Source organism: Chenopodium quinoa, unplaced genomic scaffold, assembly GCF_001683475.1.
Source record: "Chenopodium quinoa cultivar QQ74 unplaced genomic scaffold, ASM168347v1, whole genome shotgun sequence".
NCBI classification, from domain to species: Eukaryota; Viridiplantae; Streptophyta; class Magnoliopsida; order Caryophyllales; family Amaranthaceae; genus Chenopodium; species Chenopodium quinoa.
Window position 1 is genome coordinate 288,127 of NW_018744702.1, and position 21,881 is coordinate 310,007.

At 37.4% G+C, this 21,881-nt stretch overlaps 2 protein-coding genes across 3 annotated transcripts; one reads left to right on the forward strand and one right to left on the reverse strand.

Annotated features, from left to right (window-relative positions):
* The first annotated feature begins 2,921 nt into the window (after positions 1-2,921).
* Positions 2,922-6,449, forward strand: LOC110702757 (fatty-acid-binding protein 3, chloroplastic-like). Its single transcript, XM_021880493.1, has 5 exons — positions 2,922-3,233; positions 4,018-4,119; positions 5,469-5,624; positions 5,708-5,922; positions 6,016-6,449. The coding sequence occupies exons 1-5, from the start codon at positions 3,014-3,016 to the stop codon at positions 6,169-6,171; spliced, it is 849 nt and encodes a 282-aa protein (XP_021736185.1). The 5' UTR covers positions 2,922-3,013; the 3' UTR covers positions 6,172-6,449.
* A 393-nt stretch (positions 6,450-6,842) lies between these two features.
* LOC110702755 (receptor-like serine/threonine-protein kinase At1g78530) lies at positions 6,843-9,874 on the reverse strand. Of its 2 annotated transcripts, none has more exons than XM_021880492.1 (6): positions 9,061-9,874; positions 8,566-8,608; positions 8,153-8,491; positions 7,671-7,925; positions 7,451-7,584; positions 6,843-7,150 (listed from the first exon to the last, which is right to left on the reverse strand). In XM_021880492.1, the coding sequence occupies exons 3-6, from the start codon at positions 8,481-8,483 to the stop codon at positions 6,932-6,934; spliced, it is 939 nt and encodes a 312-aa protein (XP_021736184.1). In that variant the 5' UTR covers positions 8,484-8,491; positions 8,566-8,608; positions 9,061-9,874; the 3' UTR covers positions 6,843-6,931. The 2 variants fall into 2 exon arrangements, with proteins under 2 accessions (XP_021736184.1, XP_021736183.1); XM_021880491.1 differs by having other exon boundaries at positions 8,566-8,709.
* Between the last annotated feature and the right edge of the window lie 12,007 nt (positions 9,875-21,881).

Sequence of the window (21,881 nt, forward strand, 5' to 3'; positions counted from 1 at the left end):
GACGGGAGTGTGATTCCTAGCTTTCTAGGACACATAGCTGCCCGTATTTGGGAGGACCAGGAGAGGCCTTCAGTTACGGGGTTGTTGAAATGTCATACCCGGGAAAAGACTAGTAGCTTTTTGCGTACATGGGCTGAGGCCTGGCCGGCGGAGAGCGAGATGTTCGAGCGACTGGAGGGCACTGGGGTGAATCACGTTCCTGCCACCATGCACGATAAGATTGACAGTACACTGATCACGGCTTTCATTGAGCGATGGCAGCCGGATACAAACTCTTTCCACCTTCCGTTCGGTGAGATGACGATCATGTTACATGACGTCGAGGCCATTCTGGGGATTCGTGTTGAGGGTAAATGACTTTGTGCTGTGGCTGATGCGGATCAGGCAGATTCGCTGGCGGAGTTGTTGGCGGTGGACAGGGATGCACTGTACACCGAGGCGCTAGGTGTTTGGGAACACGGAGGTGTGAAGATCGCAGGCTTCACTTGAGCATCACTCATTTCTTTCACAACTAGTTTCGCAGCAGGACTTAAGCCGCTCAGTTGTCGATGACCCTCTTCATATACTATCATCTCATGGTTGTGATACCCCCATTTAGAGTAACCAATCACTTCCCAACCGTCACGACTCCGTAGTTTTCGAACCTTTACTCTGAACTCACACCCACAACCTTTCCGCTTTGTATCAAACCGAGTGGCTGTACGAAAATCTCTTTCTTCTCTTTTGCGATAACGGTCACATCTCAAAATGCGATCCATTCTACCATCCCGTTGAGATTTATGAGTTACTACTACCAAGCAAAATCCAGCTGCAATTGCAACCTGTTTTGCCCAATCAATCGCCTGTTGAGCTTCTTCGAATGGACCATCATGTCCAAATATCCCACTGTAATCATTTCCGTCTCCACCATATTCCTGCATCAATTATATATTACAATAAATACATTTAACGGATAATACATTTAATTTCTATATTTACACAGAATTAACACAAAAAAAAGCATAATTATATATAATCAAACTTAATTTTTATAAAAACCCTATTCGAATTTTCAAACTAAATTTAAAAATATACCATTTCGAATTTTCAAATTTAATTTTAAAAAAACCTATTTCGAATTTTCAAATTTAATTTAAAAAAAAACCCATTTCGAATTTTTTTAAAAAATCATTTTCGATTTTTTTTTTAAAAAAAATTAAATAAAAAACAACAACAAAATCAAAAAAGAAAAAAAAAATTTAATTTATAAGGGTGGCGTCTGCCAGGGCTGCCACAGCCACTGGACTGGCGCCTGGCAGGGCCGCCTAACCCAGTGGAGTGGCGCCTGGCCAGGACGCCGGTCTGGTGGTCTGGGCGTCTGGGCTGGACGCCACTCTGGTGGTTCTGGCGTCTGACTTGGACGTCCAGGCTACGGTTTGGGCGTCCACCCTAGGTGCCGGAACCACTCCGACGGTAAACCGTGAATTTTAACGGTGACTTACCTCGTTTTCCGTCGACGACGACGTACCTCCGGCGTCCCCCGCATCTCCGGCCTGCCCTCCGGTCTCCCCCGGCGAGCCAGTACGGCTCCACATTTTTTACACCGAGATTATTTCAATTTTAGAAAATGGGCATAATGGTCAAACCATATCATATTTGTGGGCTTTATATGGTAAATTGCGGGCGATGTTTAGCGTTTCACTAATTTTAGGACCAACACTTAAAAACTCTCAATTAGAATTAGGTACAATGTGAAGCGCATATGAGAAATTAGTTTCCAAACCGACATATACATAGAAATAATTTCAATTCCGACATTTTACATAGAAGAAGTTACTCGACGAATTTATATTATTTTTCCTAAAGATGTCAATTCAGGTAACTAGGACGGGTTCGGTGAGGTCGATCGGATACAAATCGAGTACATTTAAAATATGACTGATGCTATATTATTATGTCCAATTGTCCATACAAATCGAAATTTAAATCGGATTTTATTCAGGTTAATTTAGAATTGGGTCAGCTTAGGGTCTGTTCTCTTCAGCTTATTTTCAGTTCAGTTTAGTTTAGCTCCAATAAGTTCAACTCAGTTCAGTTTTTATTTTAATTACCTTCTCTCATAAAATATTTAGTTCAGTTCAATTATATTCAGTTCAGCTCCAATAAGTTCGATTCAGCTCAGTTTAGTTAATAAGAATAGGCCTAAGTTGTCCTAAGGGATGTTAGTGGGGCGGGTCAAGTAGGAGACTTGCCCTAGTATGGCGAGGATGGGTCTCAGTTTGGCGGGTGGTGGGGCGGGGATGGGGATAAAAACCATACCCGCCATGGGTGATGGGGCGGGGGTGGATTTTAAGTTATCCCCGCCCCATCGTCACCTCATACTCACATCTATATATTTTTAAAAGCAAAATTATACACTTTTATACTATTTTATAAAATAATTACGTGAAATAAAATATTAATTGTAATACTTTAATTTGTAATACACTTATTTTATAAACAAAAATGTGTGTAATATTAAGAATGTTTATTATTATTATTATTATTATTATTATTATTATTATTATTATTATTATTATTATTATTATTATAATTATTATTATAATCCATATTAATTATGTAAGATTGTGTATTTGAGAGACGGAGATTGGGCGAGTCTTGGGTGGGGATTACGCAGGTCTTTAGTGGGGATTAGGTGGGGATGGATATCCAAGTGGGGGTGGAGAGATGATTTTGGAGTTGTATTCGCCGGGGTGGGGATGAGGATGAATATTGGACCCGCCGCGGGGATGGGAATGTGGATGGAATGAGAATGAAAATGTTAAGTGGGGATGGAGATGGGAAGACCAACATCCGCCCCAACCCGCCTCGATGATATCCCGAGTTGTCCCCTTATGAGTTATGACAATACCTAAATTTGTTGTCAAATCTAATTTTCTTTAATAACATTCATAAATGCATACGTACACTCTAGCCTAGGTGGTCACCATTGTATAAGCAACGAGAAAAAAATTGGCGAATTGGGATCGACGAAATGGCGGTTTCAATTGCTTACTCTTCTTCAACCACATTCACTATCTCTCCTTTTCAATTTAAATCCAAAACCTTTCTTTCACAAATTAATCATAATTTCATTTACCCCCCAAAATCCTGCATTTTCTCTAAATTATCAACAAAATCCCACCATTTTTCTCTCCAAAATGGCAAGAAATTCAGCCCCCATTTCGTTCCCAAGGCTTCTGCTTCATCTTCTGGTATAATTTTTATGCTTAATTGGCTATTTTTTAGCTTTATGCTTTCTTGAATTTCTTCATAGATATTGAATAGTACTGATTTTAATGCTGTTAGTTGAGTTATCAACAAATGCAGTGTTTCAATTTTAGTGTCTATTTATCGTATTGTTAATCTAGTTGGTTTATTTTGAAATTCCTTTGAATTTTGTGTATTGATTAAAAGAGAGATACTAAAAGAAATTTTGCTGAATTGTGAAATTTTTGGTATTTGAAATGTTGTTAATTGTTGTGCCAAGTTTATGAATTAGCATTACATAGAAGGTTGTTGATTAAGTTATAAACTAGTCCTTGGTGAATTTTCATGAACTTCCCTTGTCTTCCCTTGTTGATTAAAGCACTACTCATTAATTTCTCCATTTCTTTTTGTTTGTCTTAATTAGAATATTCCATTTGTAAAGAGACAAAAGATAATGAGTATTCATCGATGGATAAGAAAGAAAACATATTCATGTGTGATCTTGTTTGATTTGTCTTGATGTGAAGTTTCAAAACATTAATTTTTAAAACAAAGTTCAACTTATAGTGCTCAAAGTGTGCATTAGAAATTGTGCAAAAAGTCAAATGGGACAAGCAAAATAGAAGGGCGGGAGTTTATTTTAAGTATGAATGATGAACCTTTGATTAATATATTTGTCAAATCAAACGTATATTAATCAAAGGTGAAGCAGAGAAAACTACTCCGTTTCGTGTTATACAGCTTCTATTGCTCATCTGACTTGCTCTTATGTTTGAAACTACCATGCAGTTGCGAATGCAGAGTATGCAGAGGAACCTGCAACCCATGTGAAATTCCCTAAGTCTTTAAATATCCCTGGTTGTTCGACTTCATTGTCTTTGGTTGGAACTGGTATGCTGAGTTTTTAATATTTCATTTGCTATATCAAAATGAACATTACATGATAAATGCTAATTCTTGGAACATCTATTCTTCTCAATTCCCATTATCTGATTGATTCTCCATCTATATCAAAATGAACATTACATGATAAATGCTAATTCTTGGAACATCTATTCTTCTCAATTCCCATTCTCTGATTGATTCTCCATCTAGGAGACAACACATGAAGCAGTGAATTTAAAGCTGCCTCCTACCAACCAGTACATTGTGAATCTTACATTAGCATAACTCACAAGGGCAGTGCTTTGTTTATATCTTATTTTGAAGATGAGCAATGGAAGACCTAGCATCTGTTATAGCTTTCTACCGGTAACAATGTGGGTCTGACATTAAACATAATGTTCATGGCACGGTGCTTTTTCTTCATTCTGATTTCAAAGAAGACCCATAGAAGACCTAGTAACTGTGTATAATTTCTAACCATATGTTAAACGTCTTATTAAGCAAAATTTTATTTTATAATTTCTGTAGAAGGTAGATTACATGTTGGATTGCTTGAAGCCTTTAATAATTTCTTATAATCGAAAATCAAATTTTTATTCTTCTAAATTACAATTGTAGTACAGGTATGTAAGCAGACTAATCTTAAGTTGACCTACTGTAAAACCTGAATCCAATCTGCCGTTGAATCTAGATGTGCTCATTTGAAAAGGACTATGAATTTAACACATATCCATTCAAACCTTAATCCCAAATTTCAGAATTTGAAACTGACCTGATACATTCATCTGCCAGATACTGGACTTTTGAAGACTGCTAATGCACAACATTGTAGTTGCTAGCTGGTAACATGTATAGGTTAATCTCACTGAGATAATGATAGAGATCAATTCACTAAATTAATCCAGTTACTTACTACTGAAAAATTGGCAATTGAATTCCCAGAACAATAGCTAAAAGGCAAATCTATTATTTCTTTCTAAGCTACTAGCCCTTTGTTCATCACTTGATTTTGTTTTTAACGATTGTGTAGAATATAATGTCATCCTACTGTTGTAGTGAATAGCTGTCTCTTGTAGCAATTATGTTACTCTGTATCATACATAGCATTCTCTCTAGTACAGAGGACTACAGACTGCTTTTTTGTCCAGTTCTTTTTAATGCAAGTTGAGATTCCTCTCTATCAAAAATTAATTGTTATTTGTTAAGATAATAGAATAAGATCTGTCTGTGCGCTTCGGCTGGTTTTGAGTTTTATCAACTTTATTAAGTAAGCCAATGTCATTTAATACTTTCCTATTTTTCTTTTTGGTGAGATGATCAACATTGTCGATTCTTTTGTTTGCAATGAAATTCAGGCTACAGGGAAAAAGTTTTTGCAATTATTGGAGTCAAAGTGTATGCAGCAGGACTTTATATGAATCCATCTATGCCGAATGAATTGAGTCCTTGGAAGGGAAAGTCAAAACCTGAAGTTGAACAGGATCCGGCCTTGTTCCAATCTATATACCAATGTAATGAAATCAATTGTAGATTGTATACTAATGAGAGGGGGTTGCACAAGGTCCAATTCTAATTTTAATTATCTTATGTACAGCATCTTTGGAGAAATCATTGCAAATTGCTTTAGTAAGAGATGTCGATGGAAAAACATTTTGGGATGCTTTGGATGAAGCTGTTTCTCCAAGAATAATGAAACCGACTCCTGTTGATGAATCAGCTCTTTCAACTTTCCGTAGTATATTCCAAGCGCTGTCTCTTAAAAAAGGCACTTTGATTCTTCTAACTTGGCTTGAGCCTTCCAAGATGCTGGTAAGTATATCTGTTGTTCTTTGTGAAAAGAAGTTTCCCCTCGTTGTTTCTGTTGAGGGTTGCTGAAAAGGTTGGGTTTTATTTGATTAACAGGTGTCTGTGTCACTGAATGGGGTACCTACAAAAGTAGATGCCACAATTGAGTCGATGAATGTCACAAAAGCCCTTTTTGATGTGTTCTTTGGAGAATCTCCAGTTTCTCCTACCTTAAAGTCTTCTGCTGCTAGTGGTTTGGCAACCACCTTGTAGTAACTGCACTGAGAAAGGTCTAGTACTCTAGCCGAAACCATGATTGTAAAATTTCTGAGCAAGGGTATGTCTCAAGTGATAACCGCATGCTGTTGTGTAAAATCATTATTTTAGTATTTGTTCATTAACAGGTTAGTCCAAATTCAGCGATCATCACTGAGCTTTGATAATCTTGTGCTCTTGAAACCCTTGATTTAGAGATTATTAGATCTCCTGATGTTGGTTTTGTTTTGTTTATTGTCTTTATTCAATAGATTTCCAAGCAGATGATTCATTTATCTTGATTTCCATATCCATTTTTCTGTTTATCTCCTTCATTATAAACATTGGTCCACGGTATAGAAAATTAATATGCATGCTTTGATATTAAATGAATTTGATCCTTGTTTACTAATTGATTTCAATTGAGATCGAGATGTTATTCACAATATGTGTTTGATCACCTGCTGCTTGATCTTGTTTCAACTTTCAACTACAATGTACCGTTTCTACATAATTATAACCTTGTGGTGGCTACACATTTCTCTGTGACAGGCTACACTTCATGTTTCTTAAAAATCCTTGTATCATTTCTGTGGCGCCTGTTGCTCAAAAACTGTGCTCTATGGCCATAAAATCCAACTTCTATCCTACTTCGTATATTAATCTTTTATATGACGAGATTGAACCTGTACGAAGTGATGATTGGACGTTTATTGTCTACTTCTGCAAATAACTGATACTGGATACTACAAATGCTCGACACTCATTTCTATTGCTTTTATACATGAGTATCTGATGAAACATCTGAAATCTTTCTGTCTGGTTTTGCTTTTTCTAGCATTTTGACAACTTCAGCCATATTCGGTCTCTTTAATGGCTCTGACTCTAAGCACATTAATGCAATGCTGAAAACGGAATTCACTTCGTCGATGGAGCAGGACTCCAAGCTAATGTCTAGCACTTGCTCTTCTCTCTTTTCCTGGACAACTGCTTTTACCTGCTCATCAGTTAACAAATTATCGATCAGCTGCTTCTAGCATAAGCAGACTAAAACTCACCTTCTGTCATGTATGTAATCTTCGTTTTTAGCTCTTTATGTGATCTTATCAAGCTTATCATTGTGCAGAGAATTATTGATGTGAGTTGCTACCACAAATACTGACATGACAACAGAAAGTAGTGCTATGGAGTATTTGTGGCTGTAAATTATGCTTTAGAGTTATGATGTTATTTTAGCTTAGATTACTTCATATTGGAGTGAATTAAAGCCAAAACAAACATAGAATTGAAGGCTTACCCAGGTGACCAGCTTTGTTCCTTCCTCAACAAACGCTTCATCCATGGGCTTTTTTCCTGTCAAAAGCTCCAACAACACAACACCAAAGCTATAAACATCCCCTTTTGCTGTTGCTTTCCCTGTATCAAAGTATTCTGTGGAAATATTTCAAAGTATTTTGATCAACATATGACTCTTTCCAAAATTTAGCAAAAGGAAGTACCCCAAAAGGTTTGAGTACCTGGGGCCAAATAGCCAAAAGTTCCAGCAACAATGGTGGATACATGAGTCTTATTGGGTTCCATGAAAGTAGCTAGCCCAAAGTCAGAAACCTGAGCCTCAAAATTTTCGTTCAGCAAGATGTTGCTCGATTTTATATCTCTGTGGATTATGTGAGGAATACAGTCATGGTGAAGGTATGCTATTCCTCTTGCTGCTCCTAATGCTATTTTGTATCTTGATGACCAGTCTAAAAGCTTCTTATTTTTGAATCTACCTATATTAAAAATACAATAGCATAGACAGTTATTCTTCAATTTGAGATGTTTGCTATCAACATGAGTTAGTATCTTCTAATTTTGAAGTGATGTTTTCAAAATTTTATTTTAAAAATCACTGTCAAGTAAAAAATGTTTCTAAAGTCTGCCTCGCATATTCCAAAAAATTCAAACTGATAAATAAAATTGAAGCAAAACGCGTAATTTAAGTTGGTTATGAACATACCATGTAGATATGCATCCAGACTTCCATTGGGCATTAGCTCATATATGAGAAGATTATATTGAGGTGAAGTGTAATATCCATAGAGAGTAACAATGTTTCTGTGCTTTATATCACCCATTGCCTCTAATTCTCTCTCGAAACCACGGTCTCGGTCTACACTTCCCCTGTTAAGCCTCTTTACTGCAAATAATCTTTCTTCATTCATGCTTAGTTTATACACAGTCCCGTAACCTCCAGAGCCAATAATATCCTTGTTGCTTAACTTGAGCGCCTTCTTTAACAATGCATCTGCCTTTAGTGATTTTGTACTTGAAGGCCTGAACATCACCATTTTTCCACCTGTTTTTTGACTGTCTTGTAAGATGTTTATCAGAAAAAGTCAAGATCATTTGTTTTCAAAGTTCAGATCGTACCTGAGTAGCTGTCTTGAACTGATATATGCTTTCGCTTCCATTTCTTGTAGAGAAGAATAGATATTATGATTTTCGAAGTTACAAATGCAAGACAACTTATTGTAATGTACAGGGTTATTGTTTTTGCATTGTTCATTTGAAAACCTATAAACAGTACAAGTTTGAGAAGTCAAAAAACTAATATTCTGATGAGAATTTGCTACAGTCAGATCTGAAGATTATTTCAGAAAGTTTCTAATGAAGTATCAGACTGCAATTCAAATATGAACACAAAATTGAATCATTGAATTTGTAAAATGCTGTTGGTTCCCGATATCATTGGAAAGCCGAAGTTTGTTCTGACATGAACATCATTTTGTTCTGAGATATGTGAACATCAGTCGGGTTACTATGTGACATGCCAGAACAGTATGCATATCTCGAGATTAACCCAGAACTCGAATGTTTTGCCTAAAAGAGGGAACTGGGGTAAGGATGTAAGTAGAAAAATGTTACCTGGTCCGTCAGCTTGTATAAACCAGCTATGAAACTGTTTGAACACCAAAACTATCAGGAAGGCGCTGCACGTATCACGTTGGGCTAGATTGTTGCTGCTGCTGAATATCGATGAGTAGAGAAGATAAAGAGGAAGAATGGCACCTGATTTCTTCCGTAATGTGTATCTTTTTGAGAAAGAAAAAGTGGTGGATAAAACAAAAGAGAATGTGATTGGGTTTGATTTGTCATGAGTTTGATTAATTTTGGTACATCACATGAAGTGTAACTGTACGTAGGGAATATAACAGCAGGGTGCAGTACCTTGTGTTTGTCCTTTCGGCTTTTGTTGACATTATAGTCACTTTCACTTTGTTGATCCATCACCTGCATTTCATGATTGTCATAACTCAATACTCCGTATTTCAGATTTGCCCGTAGGGGATTGGTATAGAGTACTTTCAAAGTATAATCAGTTGTATCTTATATTGTAATTGATTTTGCAAAGGAAAAATGGAAATAAATTATCCCACCTTTGCCCGAGTTGAAAATTACCAAACCCACCTTTTGATATTTACGAGGCAAACCCACCTTTGTATGCCATCTTTTTTTAATGAACCTTGACCCGTTGGTGATCGAATTTAGTAGGTTGTATGCCACGTGTCGTATCTTAATTGGTGCATTTCATTTAATAAAAAAAAAGTAATAAAAAAATATAAAAAAAAACTCCAACCACCAACCCAACATCGTGAAACTCAAGCCCTTACCCCATCCACCACCAAAACCGGTCGACCACCCTCCTTAACCTCCGAAAACGGTCGGCCAGCCCTGCCCACCAGGGAAATCCTGGACCTTCGCAGGTTTCGGCGGTTTTTAAGGTGTTAAAGGGAGATTTCGAGGTGGTTAGGGAGGTTTGGTGGGTCTTTGGGGTGGTTAGGGAGGTTTGGTGGGGTCTTTAGGGAGGTTTGGTGGGGTCTTTGGGGTGGTTAGGGAGGTTGGGTGGCGTTTTCCGGTGATGGGATGGAGGTTTTGGGGGTTTCCAGTGATTAGAGAGGGGTTTTCGTCAGTTGTGATGGTTTTAAGGTGGCGACTGTGGTGGTTTATGGTGGTTTCGAGGGAAGGATATGTCAAGGGTGAATTCCGGGGTGGCTTTTGGTATAAGGGAGTTCCTGATGGCTGTTTTCGGGGGTAGGCGGCTGGTCGGTTTTCGCTGGGGCTAGGATAAGGGTTAGGATTTCGTGGTAGCTTGGGGGATGGCGGGTGGGTGGTGGGTTTTTTTTTTCCTTTTTTCTTTTTTTTTTTAATTTTATATTTTTACATATTTTTGTTTTTGTTTTTAACTTTTTTATTTGGACCAATTATTGAGTGACACGTGGCTTTAAAAAAAATAAAAATAAAACATTTTAACTTGTTTAACAGGTTATAGGTAAAAATGTTGGGGTTTGGTGAGTCCGACTCACTGCGGAAACAAACCCAAAACAAGACCGCACTCCCAATAAATAAAACCATAAAGCATAATTAACTTAATGAGAAGATGAGGATAGCAATTATACCTTTGACGAGTGTTTCGCCCGACCTCAAGGGGCTCTTACTTCGAAAGCAAGTCTCGAAAGTACGACGACCTCCAACAGAAGTCCACACACAACCCGACCACCGACAAGGATCTAATGTCTTGGAGTTAGCAAGGCCCGACCTAAACCCAAGTAATTATGAGTTCAAAGGTTTTCACAATGGTGATGCCTTTTTCAACTCTTACTCAAGTGAACAATCTCAAGCCATGCCTTGGCTATTTATATGTAAAGCTTCCTTGTGAATTCCACTCATCTTTCAATGTGGGACTTTTTCAAAAAAAGATCTCACATGGAAAGATTGATGAATTCAACCCTTAGTTAAATAAACCAAGGAACAAGTGTCACATGGTTAGGTGAGGACCACTTTCTCACACTAGTAGAAAATACTTGATGGGAAGCCCCAAATTCCAAGCGGTTTTAAAAATCCGCTTGTCATTTACTATTTTTTTTTAAAAAAAACCCTCTAATATTGAATGGCAAGCGGTTTTGGCGCAAACCGCTTAAACCTCGAGTTGACTTCGAATTTCATCTCAAATTTGGTTTAATAAGGCCAAATTCGACTATGAAAAGTCTAGATCTAGACTTTTCATGGTCGAATTTGACCTTAATACCATCAACTTGTTTAGCCATAAGATTGTGACGGTGGATATCGTGGTGGTGGGCTAAAGCTTAACGGTGGAGGTCATAGTGGTGACGATTGGTGTCGGTTGAATGTTTGGGAAATTTTCGACCTATTTCTTTGAAGTGTGTCTGATTTCTGGCGATAAAAGTCAGATAATAAAGGAGGAGAGGAGGAATGATGGAGGAGAAGAGAAATGGGGAAAAGGAAAGAATGAAAGATGAATACAGACCAACGTGAGAAGAGAGAGAGGAGAGAGAAAGAGAAAAAAGAAAAGAGTTGAAAAGGAATTAGGGTTAGGGTTAGTGGGCTTTTATACCCCATTTTTTTAGTAAAAAGAAAAAGAAAAAAACTACTTACGACTGTTGAAGACGGTCGCAAGTTTGCGACTGTGTGTTAAAACGGTCATAATCTACGACCGTTTTAGGCGGCCACAACTACTTTATTTTTAGTTTTAAATAATTTTCACATGTATTTATTAAAAAAGAATTATTTAAATATACTTGTGACGGTGTAAATGGAAAAAAAAAACGGTCGCAAAATTGTGACCGCCTTTAAAACGATCGTGAAATTGCGACCACCTTTGAAACGGTAGCAGATTTCTAGTTTTGCGACCGTTTTATTGACGATCGTAAAAAAATGGTCGCAATTTGACCAAATTCTAGTAGTGATCCATTTTCTCGGATAGACAAAAACAAAGAAAAAATTGCACAAGTATTAAAAATATTGTTAACACTAAAATGTTTTGTCTGAATAAAAAAAGGGCAAGAAATCATCTTAGAAATCCGAAGATAGAGCCTTCAGATTTCTTGGGGGTAACAAGTGTGCAAGTACAAATTATCTTCAGCTAAAAATTTCCCAAGCCCAAGCTTTCTACTTAGAATTTTTTTGCAAATGATCGAAATATCGGAAAGGCAAAATACACAAATTCTAAGGCAAGGAAATGGAAAGAAAGGCAATAGATTCATGAGAAATATGCTCATATTCCGAGCTAAATCAAGTTAAATTGTTCATCAAATGAAAATAAGTATCGGCAATCGCTCACAAGCGGAAAATCACAGCTGCCGAATTACGTACAAGACAAAAACAAATAAAAGTTTGTACATCAAGGCAAGTTAAAGCAAAAACAGACAAGGAAAAAAATATTCAAAAGCAGCAAGTTAAAAGATTAAGCATAAGATGATCCGCAAGATTCTGAAGACGAATGCCCGAGTTCCTAGGCTTCAACTGATTGATCAGGCTGATCGGTAGTGCTGGAACCTTTACCAACTTTGGTCCCGGCTACAAAGGAGGTAGGCTTAGTGTAGACACCCATTTGTGTCTCCCCAGAACCAAACCCAGTGATGAGTACCTTTCACGTCGAATCATAATCGAATGAAGTGAAAGTGTGGAAAGTCTAGTGTTGCGGATAGTTTTAATTCTTTTCTCTTCTCTTTGTTTTTTAAAACTTATTTTAAGAAAACAGCCAATCCAGTTTGGTTGGTCCATGATATGGGTCCAATAATAGAGTAGTTGGATAGGGCTTGACAAGACCTTTCCAACGATATATTATAAGCCCAATTCCGATGAATATTGAGGAAATTATGGCCAATTTCCTAAACTGGGCCCGGTTTGAGCCTTATATGCGGCCCAATGATCTAGAGGAGGGCCTAATATGATTTATCATTCCTAATGCAATTCGGAATGGTTTTAGTCTTCTAGATTCTTCTAGAAGGTTCTTTTCATTCTTAATTCAATTAGCATTGATAAATTGACTTTTGTTGACTTTTCAGAGTTTTAATTAAAATCAAAAAGCATTTTCGAGGAAAATACACGATTTTATCTTCCAGTACGGCAAACTTATTTGATTTTCGAAAACGCGTCAAAAACAGGCCTGGCGCCAGGCATTGGCGCCTGGAACCAGGCCTGGCGCCAACCATTGGCGCCTGGTGCTAGCCATTGGCGCCTGGCGCCAATAAGCTGGTGTTGGCGCCAGCTCTGTTTTGCGTGCGCCAATCTCGTTTGACGTGCGCCAAGTGCTCTGTTTTGATATTTTTATCTTTTTTGGCTGATTTCTCTATAACTAACGTATTAAAAACTTCGTTTTCATTCACCTACATTCAGTGCTTTAATGGTTTTAATTGATATTATGATGTAGAAATCATATTCAATCATGTTTATATTGTTATTATGATATTCCTAGTATCATGTCTAGGGTAGTTTTAATATTAAATATGATTGTTACGATGCCTTATATGTTCTTCCTAATATTTATGATTGTTAGCGTCATGTTAGGGTTAAAGATTTGATTTTTGTTGCTTAGTGACATGCTAGGGTTTGTTATTAATCTTGTTAGTATCATGTCTAGGATCTTGCTATTATTATTATGCTTTAATATTAACATGAACATGATTATGATTATAATTGTTATAATTTATGATTATTATTATTATTTTGATGATGATTATTTTATTTATGATGATTATAATTTTATTATCATGACATTCATGATTATTATTATGTTTCTTGATTTTTATTGTTATTGCTTGACCACGTCTTTTATGCATGTTTAAAGGGAATTGGTACTTGTAATCACGCTTAATAAGGTATTAATAACCTTGTTTAGGGTTAATTTGATTACAATTTCAAGTGATCACCAATAGTAGCTTATATGTGCATTTATATTCAACCAACATAGATAAACAGGTTTAGGGTTAAACCTATTGTTTGCATGTTAATTAAAAAGCGCACATGAATACGATCATAATAAAGTAGAGGCCTATTATTAGGGCAGGTTCAATCTCTTTTAGGTTGGATTTGTACCTTCATCCCCGAACCCTTATTTGGTTCTAGAACTTATGGAGTTGACGATCTCTTGGATCGTTAAGGGGTGTAACCTTCACCTCGTGACCGGTTTACAAGTTCCTTAAAAAACTTGTTGGCGACTCTTTTGCTCTATCTTCTTCCCTTTTGGACGCCACCGTACTTTAGTGTATGATCACAGTGGGGTTCAACCTAGGGGTTTAATGCTTGAAATTATTCCCTACTGTTTTTGGCGACTCCACTGGGGAGGATTTCTATTTTAATTCCTAAATTTGTTTTGGCAATGATTTAGAATGAGTGGATGAGACTCGAAACGTTCTAAGTATTTCATGTGTGTAATTTTGATTAACATTATTGTCATATGCATAAAAAAGATCTCATTGGAAAGACCATCCGTAATGAGTTAAAAACATAGGATTTTACACGTAGGAAACTTGAGAAATATCTTTCACAACTAACATCGAAATAACACCGCGCGAAACTGGAAAATTTTATCGAGCACAGAAAGCTGCTGAGGCATGTGAGAAGTAGTGCCAGGGGCCAAAGCATTGGCGCCAATATTTTAACCGTAGCGCCAGACGCCAGCATTGGCGCCAGGCGCTACAGCTAAAAGCTGGCGCCAGTCTCTGATTGCTGGCGCCAATTTCCCCCAATACCGAGCCAGAATTATGCGTTCTAATTTCTACCGGTTTTTCGTATTGTTTGCTCGATCCTACTTCCTGATTGAATTTTTTCTTACTTTTCTGAAACCCATATGTGTTCTACATATGGACATAACCCTCTAGGAATTCATGCTCCATCTACCCGATTGAACGCTCCGTGCAACAAAGGGTACATCCGAGATGTTGAATTCACCAAACCATGGAAGGAGTTTTTTCTAAAGCTCGCGGTGTCCCATCCACTCGCGCCAACCCTTCACGGTTAGGCTTCCGCGCGGTGCATCCGGACAATTAACCATGGACCCTCTATTGACTAAACCATATCTCAAACTTTAGAGAACTAGAGCCATGGTTAGGTTGCAAACTCATTGCATCATATTGTGTCTACTTGACTAATTGTGCATTATTTGTTGTGCATACTCTATGTGATTTTTCTTAACCGTTTGTTTGACTTGTGTTAAGACTAAATAAAATGATTAATGACTAAAGAACTTTGTTTAATTAATTAAGTAATTAATTTGAGCTAATAGTTAAACATGAAATCGAGTCATAGTTCCTTTAAGTCAACCCGGTTTTTTATTCCCGTATACTGCACAAACGTCAACGTGTTTTGGTCATAGCCGGAGTTCTAGGAAGAACTACGATTCGTACAACCTATGGATCTATATCCCCGAGTTTTATCTTTAATTTGGAATTGGTTTCATCCAAATCAATGTCACAGATAAAATGTTATGACTAAAATACCACAGTCTGTCTAGTTTAATGCATATACAAGAAGTCTTAACTTAGTCTTTACTTGAGTCTAGTCACATAGTCTAGCCACATGGTCATGACACGAGTTTTAACATACCATCTACACTCACTAGTCTTATCACACACTTTGAGTATATGTCACCATGACCATGTTTTAGGTTCATGCATGAGTCGGTCTTTTTCCGTCATTTAAGTCGGGGGGTACATTCTATTCCTAATTCTTTATTTCCCTCCATCTACATCATTTTCCTTCACATTCTATTCCAATATTTCTTCACATCCTCCTTCTATTTCTTGTTGAATAAAGTTTGAGTCAAATAATTAACAATGAATATCCCCAAATTCCTTTTCCACAGCACTTGGTCGAGGAGAGAAGGGCGATTAATCAAGGACAACCTCTTTGTTCAAGTCTCACTTTTTGATAAACCGATTCATCAAAAGAGGAAGGCTAAAAAGATAATGGCAACTCAAGAGGTAGTTAATGAACTTAGGAGTCAATTAACTAACGTGACTGAGACACTGAAGCTATTCACACTCAAGATCGATGATCCCGTGAAGCAACAACAAATGAACCTCATGTAGGAAAGTTTGAGGAAGCTATCTAGTGACTATAAATTTCAGGGCATGAGTTCACAAGGGGTCTCGCTGGACAAGAAACTTCTTCCGCATAAGTTCAACGCCACTGACATCCCTAAATTCAAGGCAATAGATAACCCTTATTTTCATCTAAGAGCTTTCGAAACCATAATGAGTATTAAGAGTATCGATAAGAAGGTTTTCCCCTCTCTATTCCCGCTATCTCTTGAAACCGTTTGCCAACAGTGGTACTTCTCCCTTGACAAAGAGAAAACCTCTACCTGGGAATCGATAGTGAACGCTTTCGTTGATAGGTACAAGTGCAATATCCAAGTTGAAACCGATCATAGACAACTTGAGATGCTAAGACAAAAAGGGAATGAAGGCTTTACTTCTTTCTTTAATAAATGGAGGGAAACTTCCGCCAAGATGATTGAGGTCCCCACCGAAAAAGAATCTGTGAGGATGTTTATCAAGAACCTCCAAGAGAAGTATTCGAAGCATTTAAAATATCAACATAATCTGAATACTTTCAAGGCCGTTTATGACATCGGAATTGAAATCGAAGATGACCTCGCAAAGCAAAAAGCTAATAACAATAGTAACCACGGTGGCTGGAAAGGAAAGAAGAACGACAATCCTTTTTCTTCCGAAAACGCCCACTCTAGTAACAATGTTAGTACCTTTGATCTCAGTGAAGTTTTAGCCATAGATAACCAAGGATCTAAGAAGAAACTAAGGAAAGACTTCACCCCCATTGGGATGAGCTACGATACTGCCTTCGATCGACTCCATGCCAAAGGACTCATTACTCCCATTGGACCTGTTCAAGATCCCGCACCTGAAAAGAGATTGCCTAGTTGGAATCCAGACGAACACTGCAAGTACCATCAAGGTAGGGGTCATTCTGCTGAGAGCTGTTGGAAGCTAAAGGAGGCTATCCAACATTTGATTGATAATAACAAGCTTCCCATGCCTCCAGTTAACAAGAAGAGCGAGTGATGATAAAGCGAACAACACAAGACAAGAGGCGAGATTCAACGACAAGATTTCGTGACCTCTTTTTTCTATTTCTTCTTTATTTTTTATCCTTTCCCCAATAAGTCTAGAATAGGAACCCTTTTAATCTCCTTAGATTTATTTTGTAGGATCATTATTTATTTTCCTTTAATAAAATGAGCATTTATTTCCTTATATATGATCATTTCATTTTATTGCAAAAAAAAAAAAAAAAAAAACATGTCGAATTGAGCACAAGGTATACCAATGATTTGAGGCACCCCTTGTAGCCACCTCATATCTTCTTTCACCTCTCAAATTTACAATCCTTTCTTCATAAAAAACTCTGAGCTTCGTCTACCGATAGACCTTTCTTTTTTCAACCTACATCTATCTAACCTTGGGATGGGATGGTGTGCAACTTATGCAATTTTCAATTTCATAAAAAGCTTGAGTGACTTCAAAAGATTAAAATAAGCAAAAAAATAAATAAAAGTGTACAAAAGGGCAAGTGTTCCAATGTCTTTGATATGAAAATATCTTCGATAAGAACACGTCTCAGATTGCGTCTCTTATCGAGTGCTCGGTACCGTGCCTGAGAAACATGAATGCCAAGTGAGTGATAGACCGCATGATCGGGATTGCCCACACTTATAAAAATAAAATAGGTGCTAAAGCAAAAGATAAAAGAAAGAGCTAAAAAAGAGTAGAAAACCTCAAGCATGAAAATACAAAGATTCCAAAGCAAGGTTGCACACCTTGGGGGCTTATCGAGGGTCTTGAGCCTTTATCCCCTTCTTCTATAGCCTTTAGCCTAACCAGGTTACAATCCTTAAAAAGACCTTTTTGAGGTATACACACTTGTGCGAGGTTCGGCTAGAGCTACGTTCGGCCTGATTCCTAACGGATACGTAGGCAACCTCACATTGAGGTGCGGCCGTAATAAACATGCATTCATATTCACATTCACGCACTTGCACCATGATCATATCAAGGGATCTCCAATGATCATCCCTATTCATGTAGAGCTAGACTTGGGGGCTTGATCCCCACATCATTAGCTTACCTAGCCTAAGAGTCACCACCATTTGACTCTTTTAACAAATAACATCTTTCCACACACTTAGCTCTTGCGGCCTAACTTTAGTGTCACTTTCACACACCGCACAGAAACATGACCAAATACTTCCCTTAGGAACCCTTTGTCATGGAATCTTAACATAAAGCATGCCTTGTCACATCGCTCATCACTTATCAATCATCGTTGCATCACGAAGTATGAAGTACTTAGCCTCCGTGCCTAAGTTACCCAAATACTTTCACCATGAAGTCAACATTTGAGATAGCCTAGGATGGATTAATCCTTGTGCCTTGAGTGATAGTATCAAATGACATTTGACTAAGCTCATTCAACACGCACCTTCAAAAACTTCGATTCTTTTTCGCGTCTTTCTTTTTCGGGAGAAAGTCGGTACCCTCCACAAAAATGACGGAAAATTTTTACTTTTTGCATTTTTGAGTCACATTGAGTCAACACTATGCACACACGGGTCACGAGTCACACGTGTCATTTTACTTCGAGTCGAGTCAACCTCGAGTCGGTCAATCACAGAGAGTCAAGTTTATACCTTGAGTCATATCAAGTCAATAAGTCAAGAAATGCTAAACCTTAGGTCAACCCTAAGATAATTAAAGAGATTGGCAAAGTTCTACAGTCAAAAATAAATACAAGTGCAGCAGAATAGGGAAGACCCTATCACAGCATTCAGCGACAGAGTCAATTCTTGGCGCTAGAGATATCTCAGCAACGACAGAGCTCGAAGCCTCTCAGAAAGATGATTTCGGGTTCCTTGGTACGCCAGTTAGACCCTATAAGCAATTTGACATGATTGAGTAGTCGATTTGATTACAACCGCAAATAAGTGATCGACTTGATGAAAGATCGTCTCACTTAGCTTAAAGCGCCTAAGAATTGGCTCATCACGGAAATACCAACATACTGGTTTTAGCGGAAGCAAAGTTCAGGCGAGCTTTAGAGATCGACAAACGTTGGTCTTCGAAAATTTCTTCTTCAGAATATTATCGCAACAAACGTTCAAGTATCGAAGCTCTTTTGTTCAGAGACGCGTGAACATCTCCATCAAAGCTCTTTTGTTCAAAGACGCGTGAACATCTCCATCAAAGCTCTTTTGTTCAGAGACGCGTGGACATATCATCAAAGATCTCCTATTTTCAATCTCTATTGTTCAGAGACGCGTGGACATAACAAAAATAAGGAAGCTCTTTGTTCAGAGACGAGTGAACATCGAAATAGCAGGACGACATTCACTAAGATTGTGGAAGTTGTCACCAAAGATTTGAGAAGATAGCACGAGATGGGTGGTCTTCGACAGCATTTACTAAGATTGTGGAGGTTGTCACCCAAGATTTGAGAAGATAGCACGAGATGGGCGGTCTTCGACGGCGTTCGCTAATATTGTGGAGGTTGTCACCAAGATATGAGAAGAGTGGTTCATGATGAGGCGGTCTTCGACGACTTTTGCTATGATTGGAAAGGTTGTCACTATGATTCAAGAAAAGGCTCAAGATGTAGCAACATTGATCGACGACGTTCCCTAGATTGCGGAAGATCGTCAAAACAAATAGCAAGATGGCGTTCCATAGATTGTGGAAAGTTGTCAAAAAGCAACTGAAGGTGATTTCAAGAGAAATAATCTTCGATAGTATTCCCTTGGACGTGGAATATTATCAATGCGGATGAGGATTGTTTCAAGAGAAGCAATCTTCGATGGTATTCCCTTGGACGCGGAATATTATCATCGTAGAGGAGGATCGTTTCAGGCGAAGCAGTCTTCTATATTGGAAGCGATTACGGGCGTAGCAGTTTTCAAGCGGGATGGCATTCTCTAGCTTGCAGGAGGTCATCTAAACAATCGGTTACTTTCAGAGACGTGTGCTCGACGGTGCAAGATACGCGTTTCTTAACTCTTTTATCTGTTTAACTAACGCTAGTTTTGCAGGTATCGGCGTTACAAGAGTGGTTTAGGATCGCAGAACGTTCTGAATCATTCTCCGTCCCTATCGATACTTTGACTTTTGTTTTCGAAACTTGCGTTTCTCCAAACTCAGTCAAATTGGGGGCTTCTGTGGACACCCATTTGTGTCTTCCCAGAACCAAACCCAGTGATGAGTACCTTTCACGTCAAATCATAATCGAATGAAGTGAAAGTGTGGAAAGTCTAGTGTTGCGGATAGTTTTCATTCTTTTCTCTTCTCTTTGTTTTTGAAAACTTATTTTAAGAAAACAGCCAATCCAGTTTTGTTGGTCCATAATATGGGTCCAATAATGGTGTAGTTGGATGGGGCTTGACAACATCTTTCCAACGATATATTATAAGCCCAATTCCGATGAATATTGAGGAAATTATGGCCAATTTACTAAACTGGGCCCGGTTTGAGCCTTATATGCGGCCCAATGATATAGAGGAGGGCCTAATATGATTTATCATTCCTAATGCAATTCGGAATGGTTTTAGTCTTCTAGATTCTTCTAGAAGGTTCTTTTCATTCCTAATTCAATTAGCATTGATAAATTGACTTTTGTTGACTTTTCAGAGTTTTAATTAAAATCAAAAAACATTTTCGAGGAAAATATACGATTTTATCCTCCAGTACGGCAAACTTATCTGATTTTCAAAAACGCGTCAAAAACAGGCCTGGCACCTGGAACCAGGCCTGGCGCCTGGCGCCAGCTCTGTTTGCGTGCGCTAATCTCGTTTTACGTGCGCCAAGTGCTCTGTTTTGATATTTTATCTTTTTTGGCTGATTTCTCTATAAATAACGTATTAAAACTTCGTTTTCATTCACCTACAATCAGTTTTCATTCGCCTACAATCAGTTTTCATTTGCCTACAATCAGTTTTCATTCGCAATCATGAATTCTCTAATCCTCTCTTAATCATTCACCAATTCTCATAAAGTTTTCTTGATTATTTCATCTCTCTTTCTCTTTTTCTAAACTTTCTTTTCACATACAAAATTCCGCATTCGCAAGATCTAGAAACACCTAACCATATTCAAAGTTGCCTTCGCCCTAGACGTGAAAGGTTTAATTTCTGAGGGTTTGGTCCCAAATCTCTATTTTAATTATTTAATTTAATTGTTTTATTAATTTCCTTGAAGTTACTAACGCGTATATTTTGTTATTAGAAAGAGGTACGAAGCATCAAAGTAAGTGCTTTAATGGTTTTAATTGATATTATGATGTAGAAATCATGTTTATATTGTTATTATGATATTCCTAGTATCATGTCTAGGGTAGTTTTAATATTAAATATGATTGTTACAATTCCTTATATGTTCTTCCTAATATTTATGATTGTTAGCGTCATGTTAGGGTTAAAGATTTGATTTTTATTGCTTAGTGACATGCTAGGGTTTGTTATTAATCTTGTTAGTATCATGTCTAGGATCTTGCTATTATTATTATGCTTTAATATTAACATGAACATGATTATGATTATAATTGTTATAATTTATGATTATTATTATTATTTTGATGATGATTATTTTATTTATGATGATTATAATTTTATTATCATGACATTCATGATTATTATTATGTTTCTTGATTTTTATTGTTATTGCTTGACCACGTCTTTTATGCATGTTTAAAGGGAATTGGTACTTGTAATCACGCTTAATAAGATATTAATAACCTTGTTTAGGGTTAATTTGATTACAATTTGAAGTGATCGCCAATAGTATCTTATATGTGCATTTATATTCAACCAACATAGATAAACAGGTTTAGGATTAAACCTATTGTTTGCATGTTAATTAAAAAGTGCACATGAATACGGT

Bases quoted from the DNA above. Each gene is read 5' to 3' on its own strand.
- LOC110702757 (XM_021880493.1), top strand. From the start codon at position 3,014: ATGGCGGTTTCAATTGCTTACTCTTCTTCAACCACATTCACTATCTCT. The intron at 3,234-4,017 runs GTATAATTTTTA...ACTACCATGCAG, and splicing joins GGCTTCTGCTTCATCTTCTG to TTGCGAATGCAGAGTATGCA. The intron at 5,625-5,707 runs GTAATGAAATCA...TCTTATGTACAG, and splicing joins GTTCCAATCTATATACCAAT to CATCTTTGGAGAAATCATTG.
- LOC110702755 (XM_021880491.1), bottom strand. From the start codon at position 8,701: ATGAACAATGCAAAAACAATAACCCTGTACATTACAATAAGTTGTCTT. The intron at 7,926-8,152 runs GTATGTTCATAA...TTTTTAATATAG, and splicing joins TCTGGATGCATATCTACATG to GTAGATTCAAAAATAAGAAG. The intron at 7,585-7,670 runs GTACTCAAACCT...ATATTTCCACAG, and splicing joins TTTTGGCTATTTGGCCCCAG to AATACTTTGATACAGGGAAA.